This window comes from Apostichopus japonicus, chromosome 3 (assembly GCF_037975245.1).
Source record: "Apostichopus japonicus isolate 1M-3 chromosome 3, ASM3797524v1, whole genome shotgun sequence".
Taxonomy (NCBI): Eukaryota; Metazoa; Echinodermata; class Holothuroidea; order Aspidochirotida; family Stichopodidae; genus Apostichopus; species Apostichopus japonicus.
In genome coordinates, this window is record NC_092563.1 from 95,326 (window position 1) to 105,000 (window position 9,675).

General features: G+C 36.2%; 1 protein-coding gene across 1 annotated transcript in view; it reads left to right on the plus strand.

Moving 5' to 3' along the window:
• Positions 1-730: 730 nt before the first annotated feature.
• The window catches only part of LOC139958658 (acyloxyacyl hydrolase-like), a 25,862-nt gene continuing 16,917 nt past the window's right edge, over positions 731-9,675 (plus strand). The window contains exons 1-7 of the mRNA XM_071955899.1: positions 731-2,093; positions 2,746-2,841; positions 3,575-3,635; positions 4,338-4,509; positions 5,386-5,456; positions 6,881-6,941; positions 8,778-8,848. Of these exons, the coding sequence (XP_071812000.1) occupies positions 1,973-2,093; positions 2,746-2,841; positions 3,575-3,635; positions 4,338-4,509; positions 5,386-5,456; positions 6,881-6,941; positions 8,778-8,848 (653 nt within the window). The 5' untranslated portion in view covers positions 731-1,972. The remainder of the gene's footprint in view (positions 2,094-2,745; positions 2,842-3,574; positions 3,636-4,337; positions 4,510-5,385; positions 5,457-6,880; positions 6,942-8,777; positions 8,849-9,675) is intronic.

Sequence of the window (9,675 nt, forward strand, 5' to 3'; positions counted from 1 at the left end):
GCTGGCAAAGGTGGATGAAAACCTCCACAAGGTAACTCAAGTTATTTCTTGTTAGTCTAGCAGTTAACAGCTTGAGTATAAATTCACAAACTCAATACAACATAGTCCCAATTGGAAGCAGGATGTGATTAGTTGGGGGCTCTGGATGACTGGACACAATACTTATTTGACATTTTTAGCAAGTGAAAACAGTTCTTTAATCGGTTGGAGGGAAATTTTTCTACAGGACTGTGGTACTGGTTAAATATCCTATACTGCAGTCAACACATGCACGTAGGTAATTGACTGATTTTTATCCAGGTCAAATTATTAAAGATCTGCTTTATTTGCTCCAATCATAGGACGCTATAGCTAGGAAAGTTTTGTGATTACGTAATCCACCTGCCATTGTCGTAAATCGACCCCAGGCTCTGCAATTAGCCTGCATACCTTCTTAACACTCCATTAGGATCTCCGCTCTTTGTGTAAACACTATGTGGAAATATGTTCATGTCTACAGTGTAGTTAATAATACAGCATTCACACAATGACACTCATACATGAAAAAATATGTGGCAGGCATTGCAGACTAAGTGGTAAAAAGAGGTCATTTTTTGACCAGTGGCATAACGATGAGCCTGGGGCCCCCGGCTCCTGGTCAAAAGGTGCCCCCTATCAGGAGGTCCAAGCAAGGGCGTCAGCAGAAATTTCTACAAGGGAGGGGAGGGGGGGGGGGGAAATCTGTAGGTCATGTAGGTGTAACACACTTCTTGATACTATCTAAGCGGAGGGCCGCCATTGATTGGCGCGGAGCGTCCGACGATTATGTTTGCCACAAACTACTCCTAGATTGTCGGAAAAGACACTTCCCGGGCGTTTCAAGTTACATTTACACATCGGTTATTTTGAAATCTCATTTCTTTGGATTTTGACTTTCAATAGCGGGGGCCCCCTCTTGGTCGGGGCCCCTGGCTCAGCACGGTCTGAGCCCATAGAAGTTACGCTACTGTTTATGACCAAGGCAGGTCAATTATGTAATCTCAAAAAAACTTTTCCATGATATATAGTGTGCTATAGTTGGGGTCTATACAGCAGTCCTTTAAGCACTGGTCCTTTACTCTTTATTTAAGCAGACCTGAAATACAAAAATGTCATTATTGGGGTGTATATTTATATGACTGTTCTTGTATTTGTGTAAGAGGGCCTGATGTTTTGATCCTAGCAGGATCTTCTTCAGAGGCTAAATGAGATCCTGCTAGGATCGAGGCATGCAGCCTCTGAAGGAGATCCTGCTAGGATCGAAACCTTAGGCCCTCTTACATTTACACATTCACTTACACAGGCTTTTCAGTGGATAAGCAGTTTGCTAACAGTTTTGTTTTATTTTTATTTCAATTTATCTCTCATCTTCTTAATTAAGCATTAAAATGTTACATCACATTCATTCATAATCCTGTCCCTAATCTTCTATTAGTACTTTGTCATTTAAAACTTTATACTGATGCTTTAAGCTATATTTACTTTGTTCATATCACAATCATTAATTTGATCTTTGACCCACTTACCTTTGATTGTTAATTAGTTTATACAACCTTCTCTGATTCAACAGTTTAAAATTAGCTACAATCTATAAGCTGATTATTATGCATTAATATAGAACAATTGCATCATTGCACTCAATGGTAATATAATCCAGTCACTTGACGCTGTAGTCTAACAAAACCAAAAGTCGAAGTTCCTTATACTACATAGACACTTCACAGCTTTTCAACTATAGTCATAATAAACATTACAAGCCTGTGAGATTCTGTGCAATGCAGTTGATATAGTTGGAGATGTCATGTAAACATGCAAGCTAAAGTACACTGACAAAGAGGAACTTGATTCATACCGTAGAACCTAAGATAATCTATTGGTGTTGTAAAAATAGCTTTACTACGTGGTTGTTACCACCTCATATTGGAGATATATATAGAAGTCCTGGTTTCATAAGATGAGGGGGCCTAGCGGCAGTAACTTTGGTGTCTATAGCTTTGTATTATATATATTGGTAATATGGATGCAGATCCCTGTTCAAGTCAATTGTTCAGTGAATGGAGGAAGCAACTGTGCTGGTAAGTAGAAAACTTAACCAATTCTAGACAATAAAAGAATTAATTTAATCAGGCCATTTAATTATATACCTCTACAATGGAATACACATATTCAATATATAATGCATCTATCTGTCTGATCATTTGTTGTTGTGTTCTTCATATATGTAGGCTACTCTGTGTGGATTAAATTTGTTTAAAGATATCTACCAATTAGTTGGTTGGTATATGCATGTGTCAATATATCCTATATAGCTGTACATTCAAACCATGTGCACATTCACATTATATGAACAGAGGAAGTAATACTATGACTTCAATTTTCAAGAAATAATTGTATAAAATACTAATTCATGCCATTATGTCCTGCAGCCCATAGTGTATGTGACAAACTTTATGTATGTCTGTATTATGCAGAGGTGACCTTTAGACTCTCCCTATTTTTGGTGAAAGATTGCTTAGCAGGTCTAGCTGTGGTTTTGTAATATTTGGCTAAATTTACACTGGTACCTTTCAGACAGCCATTACTCAAATCATATTTAAGAGTTTCTTAAACGGTTCTAAACTGAAAATGTACTATTACCTGGCTAATAGGGAAATGTTGATTCCTATATAGCATCCAAGGGAATCAAATTATTTTGTAATTTTAATATCTTTTTCATTTTTGCCATAGCCTGTACACTGATTGTCAGTTTAGCTGAACAGCTCTCAGAGATTCATAATGACACTGTTATTGAGGGCCTTGATAGGCTTTGCAAGTTTCTACCAGGTATGTTGCATAGGTATCATTTTCTCAGAATCTCTTTGTCATATGAATATACTGTTTGTCATCAATCAACAGAGAAGTACTTTTGTAAACTTTGTTTTACTTATAAACACAGTACTGAGGCTATAAACATGCATGTAACAATTCGTTTTGCTGGACTTGAGTGGTGGGGAAGGGTGGGGGGGGGGGGGGTGGAAGATGTTAGAAAACACATTTGTCTCCAATTTTATATAGTAATTGTATCTATAACAACGGTTTAATATCGGAATACTCTGATTTGGTTAGACAGCCATGGCAGTTATCAATTTTAGTTTTTTATGCTAATTTTAATTTAATCAGTAGTCACTTCCTTGTGTGTTTATGTCACCCTAATTCTCCCATGTTCACCTCCATCTCATCATCATCTTCTACCTTCTTCAATATCCCTCTGTCAAGCAACCTCCCCCCCCCCCACCACCCCCTTCCACATTAAACCCAAGTTCCAATTATCTCAGCCTGCTATAGGTCTGCAAGTGACTTTTTATACCTGCAGATTTTTATATTTGTTATTTATTCTAATTGTGACCTAGATTGCATATATTATTCCATTTTATGTTTAACCATCACCAACCATCTCCAAATAAAGATATCTGGTAGAGAGATTACTTAATAAGGAACCTCTCTTACAAGTTAGCCTATATGATTGCTTTATATAACATCCTCCTTTTCTAATTATTCTGTTAATCATCCTTTTCAGACCCTTACCAACAACCCTGTAAGGACTTTATGATGACAACTGCACCAATTATACAGCAGATGTATGTTCCAACTATTGTTGAATTCATACTTTATTATGGTATAATCACTGGTACATATGGGAAGGGGGAGGGAGGTGGGGTTGGGGGGGGGGGACTCATGGATTTGCAGTACACTGATTATACACTTACTCCTTATTACATACCTAAATTGCAATATCTTGTTCATAGCTAGTTCATGTCTGTCCCTAATTTACTTAATCCTCTGTTGAAGTACCAACTGCTCTCCCCTCAATAAAACCTGCAGCTTCCCACATTGAAATTATGCAGTGACATTAACCATGTAGTGTATGCACATAGAGGTTACAAAGTATACGCAAGAATGTGTAAATGTTACTTAAATCCAGACAACTTGATTCATACTTTATAAGTTAGTGTTTTAATTCTTGTAAAGTGGTCTGAGATGGTCTTGGACACAAGTAAAACTTCTATATTTAATGAAGGTAATGTTTAGCTGTTTTGTAACTCTAGCATAAGTAATATATAGCCATTCAAACCACCCTTGCCCTCTCAACTCAATGACTGACGAGGTTAACATGGATAACACACGTAGTAGTTGTTTCGTCACCTAGGTTACAGATCAATTAATGACGATTGACTAGTATAGGTGTTTCTGTCCAAGTTAACCTAGTTCTCAGGGAACTTATTAAGTATCGATGCTCATTAGCATAAGTTACATGTTCCTGTCATTCTTTTCACTTCAAGGATATTTGATGATGTGTTCACACCAGATGCCTGTTGCCATGCTTTGGGTTACTGTTACGCAGACCCTGGTCGACAAGAATGTCATCTTTATCCCAAACCGAAAATGGGGATAAGATCAGTTATCACGAGATCATTCCCTGACCCAATGGCTTTGAAAATTCGTCGTCAGAAGGTAACATTTTCATATTGTCAGTTTATCATTCCTTAACTGCTGACAGGGATCTGTTTATTTGCACTGGCATTTCCGTGTGATAATGTGTTTCTATATGCACATGTATGTGTGCAGCCTGTGTGTTTCTGTGTGCACATGAAAGTGTGCAGCTGCGTGAAATATATCTATATTACAAGAGACCTCAAAAATGTAAGAATGGATCCACCTGACATGACAGTGCTATAAATTAGATGTAGACTCTTTGTAACGGATCAAAGGTCATTTGCAGGTCAGCTTAGGTAAGGAAAACTTTTTACCTTAAGAAAATAGACAGGATCTGCTATGGTTTATGATCCATTGTCTTTAATCACAGAGAGCAAAACAGATTTAAGAGACTAATAAAGCATGTTCGAAAGTCATTTTGAGCACAGGAAAGCTCAAACAGTGAGCACACAATACCACACACACTTGGATACAGGTTGGATGAATGCCATTGGTGTTATAGGAATGCTAACCTTTGTATTTTACAAATATTTATTGATAATATGCTAAAGTTGGATCATGTAAGTTTAAGAAACTTCTCTTCTCTGCAATGGATATGTACAACATGCTTCAGCTAATCTGGCTTAATTGTGTAATATTGTAGAATTTGTACAAAATTAATTCCCAACCGTAAACATTAATTATCTTTATAATGTGACAATTTTAACTTTGTGATAGCGTCGCTAATTCAATTCTTGAACCCTCTCACCACACCCCGATAATCATGTTTTTTATGTAGAATGAGAAAGAAAAAAAACACTGATAGTTATTGTGGACAGGTTTGCTATATATGTTTGCCAGATCAAATTAAAATATTTAAAAATTCTAATTTTGTCTTTGATCCTTGTCACTCAGGTACAAAACCTTAATATAGATATATGTGATCTTCTTCCTGGAATTAAGTCACTCTGTAACATGATTGAAAAGTAAGTATTGCAATGCAATGTAACCAAACAGTATTATCATACTGTAACAGAATAACTACAGTAGTTTGGCAGCCTCCGCAAGAGTTGTAACCCAACAGTATCATAATATTGTAACAGAATAACTAGTTTGGCAGCCTCCGCATGAGTTGTAACCCAACAGTATTATAATGTTGTATCAGAATAACTAGTTTGGCAGCCTCCGCAAGAGTTGTAACCCAACAGTATCATAATATTGTAACAGAATAACTAGTTTGGCAGCCTCCGCATGAGTTGTAACCCAACAGTATTATAATATTGTATCAGAATAACTAGTTTGGCAGCCTCCGCAAGAGTTGTAACCCAACAGTATTATAATATTGTAACAGAATAACTAGTTTGGCAGCCTCCGCAAGAGTTGTAACCCAACAGTATCATAATATTGTAACAGAATAACTAGTTTGGCAGCCTCCGCATGAGTTGTAACCCAACAGTATCATAATATTGTAACAGAATAACTAGTTTGGCAGCCTCCGCATGAGTTGTAACCCAACAGTATTATAATGTTGTATCAGAATAACTAGTTTGGCAGCCTCCGCAAGAGTTGTAACCCAGCAGTATGATAATATTGTAACAGAATAACTAGTTTGGCAGCCTCCGCAAGAGTTGTAACCCAGCAGTATCATAATCTTGTAACAGAATAACTAGTTTGGCAGCCTCCGCATGAGTTGTAACCCAACAGTATCATAATATTGTATCAGAATAACTAGTTTGGCAGCCTCCGCAAGAGTTGTAACCCAACAGTATCATAATATTGTAACAGAATAACTAGTTTGGCAGCCTCCGCAAGAGTTGTAACCCAACAGTATCATAATATTGTATCAGAATAACTAGTTTGGCAGCCTCCGCAAGAGTTGTAACCCAACAGTATCATAATATTGTAACAGAATAACTAGTTTGGCAGCCTCCGCATGAGTTGTAACCCAACAGTATCATAATATTGTAACAGAATAACTAGTTTGGCAGCCTCCGCAAGAGTTGTAAGCCAACAGTATTATAATATTGTAACAGAATAACTAGTTTGGCAGCCTCCACAGGCCACCAGAGTTGTACCAATTAAGTCACTTTTTAGGTCAAGTTGGGTCATTTTTTTATATAATTTAAGTTAAGGATATCATTTCTAGAACACATGTTAATTTTGCACATAGCCCTTTTAAAATTAAAGAACAGAAAAAGGTCAAGTCACATTTCAACTTTTGTCCAATGGAAATTTTAAAAAATGGAAATTAAATTTCAGTGTTTCATTTCAGTATCATGAACATACGAGAGTGGCAAATTGAGTTTAAAAACTGAACAAAGGTTTCTATTCTGCATATGTGTGAAAAACATGAATAATACCCTGTGTATTTGCAGTAGTTTCATATCTCCTTCAATTTCTTTTCCTTCAGAAAACTAGACACCCACATGCCCATTGCTGACCAAGATGAGGACAGATTCAGCACTATTCAGGTACTTGATAAAGTTTATGTTTTTATTTTACTACTTTGATATTTTAATAGCCATGGTTCTGAATTTACTAGCTGAATTCTAATTGCAATATATGATCAGGAAGCCGGAAGAAAATTGATGCTTTATGTAGGTATATGTATCTATATATGTAGGTATATGTATCTATATATGTAGGTATATATGTATTTATATATATAGAAGGGTGGCCAGTAGTTAGAAAACAATATATAATCACATTTGTCATCTCTCTAAGTTTACCATTGATGAAAAGTAACTGCCTCTTTAATATTGACAGCATGTAACAATTGTAATCATTGGTCTCAGTGAAGATGCAACTTTATCAATTGACATCTATTGCTGGACTGATGCCTCCTTAAATTTATTCCAGAGACTCCCCCACCCCCCACTCCTCCAAAAAAAACCAAAACATAGTACATGGTTTAGTCCCTGCTCTATTGAAACATGTTCAGTCCATTTCATAAAATCTTTATCACTATTTCATTCCTATTTTTAGGTGATTATGTTATTTTATATTGTCTACCTATGACGGCATGGCTATTTATTGATGTTTGGATTGTTTCACTTTTGATGTTATGATAACCATAATTTGTTATTACCAGGAAATATGATTTTGTGGGAGTATTAAAGTTGTATGGAAACTGAGAATGAAATAATGACTAGATGCTGTTGCTGTTATCAGCAAGTTAAGTATTAAGAGGCAATAGATATAGTCTCAATATGTATGGTTGTCACGCAAGTAAAGTTTACTGAGTTGCCTAACATAATCTACTCATACACTGCAGTTTATTGTTGAGTATGCATGATGTGTGGAAGCATGGCCCATTGAACTGGCATCAATATATATGCAGCCATTCCCACTAATAACCAGCCCATATTAGCCTGCTCAAACTGCAGATGATAGCTTTGACTATTAATTAAGGTCATAGATGTCACCATGCATGCTTATATATACTGAATGCATTGTTAACTGACTGACAGTCAGTTTAGTATGCTAGCTGACTAACTATTATCCAAATCCCAATATGTCGAAAATCTACTTATCATAACAGTCAAACTTATTCTAGCAGCCCACACTACTAGTGTGACAATTTTGTTGTTTTAATGCTTAAGTAAATTCCCATTTTGCTGTTTGCCAGCAAAAGAAAACAAGGCACTGGCAATTGTCTATATATAGACATTAAGAACTTCAACGCACCATAAGTCGATTAACAATTGCCAGTCAAAGAATTGGCAGGATTTCTGTATCTAATTTAAGCCCTGTATAACTGCTTATTGTTTGCAAATGGTGTTCGAGCAGCTGCCCTCAAAGGCCTTTACAGTAACTGATGTGTGCTGTTGTATATTCAGGAAATTGCCAGAAATATTGAACTTGATATTAGCCAGCAGATATTTTACTGTGACGGTTAATAAAGTTGGATATTCACATTTCAATTATCAAGTGGCCTTTTCTTTTTAGCAAGTAGCTAAAATTATGAAATTTTAGGCATCTGTGCTAAACAGAGGACAATTGAAGAATCAAAGCTGGGTGGCATTTTATAAATCAGTATAAATTGCAGGATCTTACACTTGTTTTAAGAATCTACAAGTATTTCAACCATCCAACATAAGGGCCGGAGGTAAAATGCTCCAAATCCAATTGCCAGCGTTGAGGAATAGTCCAGGTATTTTGCATATTAATGAATTACCAGTCAATGGAGTAACAATGGTCCATGTGACACGCAGTTGGGATACAAACATGTTTTACGATGTGCAATAGTTCATTATGATAAGTCATTTTTAACAGCAAATAGCATCCAAAATGTTTGTCTCTTGCAGACTTTGAGAGGTACTCATTTCAGAGGCAGAGACTGTGATGATGTACAAAAGAGCATATACCCAGGGAGAAAGTGAGTACTATGCAATTACCTGAAAACTTTAATGACATACCCAAGGACTCAAGGAGAAAGTGATTTCCATGTAATTACCTATCAATTTAAAAGCATATGCCCAGCGAGAAAGTGAGTACTATGCAATTACCTGAAAACTTTAATGACATGCCCAAGGAGAGAGTGATTTCCATGTAATTACCTATCAATTTAAAAGCATATGCCCAGCGAGAAAGTGAGTACTATGCAATTGAAAACTTTAATGACATGCCCAAGGAGAAAGTGATTTCCATATAATTACCTATCAATTTAAAAGCATATGCCCAGCGAGAAAGTGAGTACTATGCAATTACCTGAAAACTTTAATGACATGCCCAAGGAGAAAGTGATTTCCATGTAATTACTTATCAATTTAAAAGCATATGTCCTGCGTGAAACTGAGTACTATGCAATAACCTTTAATTTTAAAAGCATATACACAGGGAGAATGAAATTCCAAGCAATTACCTTTGTGTTTAAATGCATATACCTTGGGAGAAAGTGAATGCCAAAAACCTTTAAATTAAGGAGAAATTGAGTACCAATAATAATTATAATCATCAGTCAGATACTTTACCTTTACATTTAAAATCGAATACCCAGGGAGAAAGTGAGTAGCAATAACCGTTAAGTAAGGAGAAAGTGAGAACCTTGCAATTATAACCTCTAATTCAAGGAGAAAGTGAGTACCTTGCAATTATAACCTCTAATTTAAGGAGAAAGTAGTGAGCACCGAATTACCATTGAACTGAAAGATGTATATCCAGAGGGAGAGCGAGTACAACTTACCGTTTACATTTAAAGACATA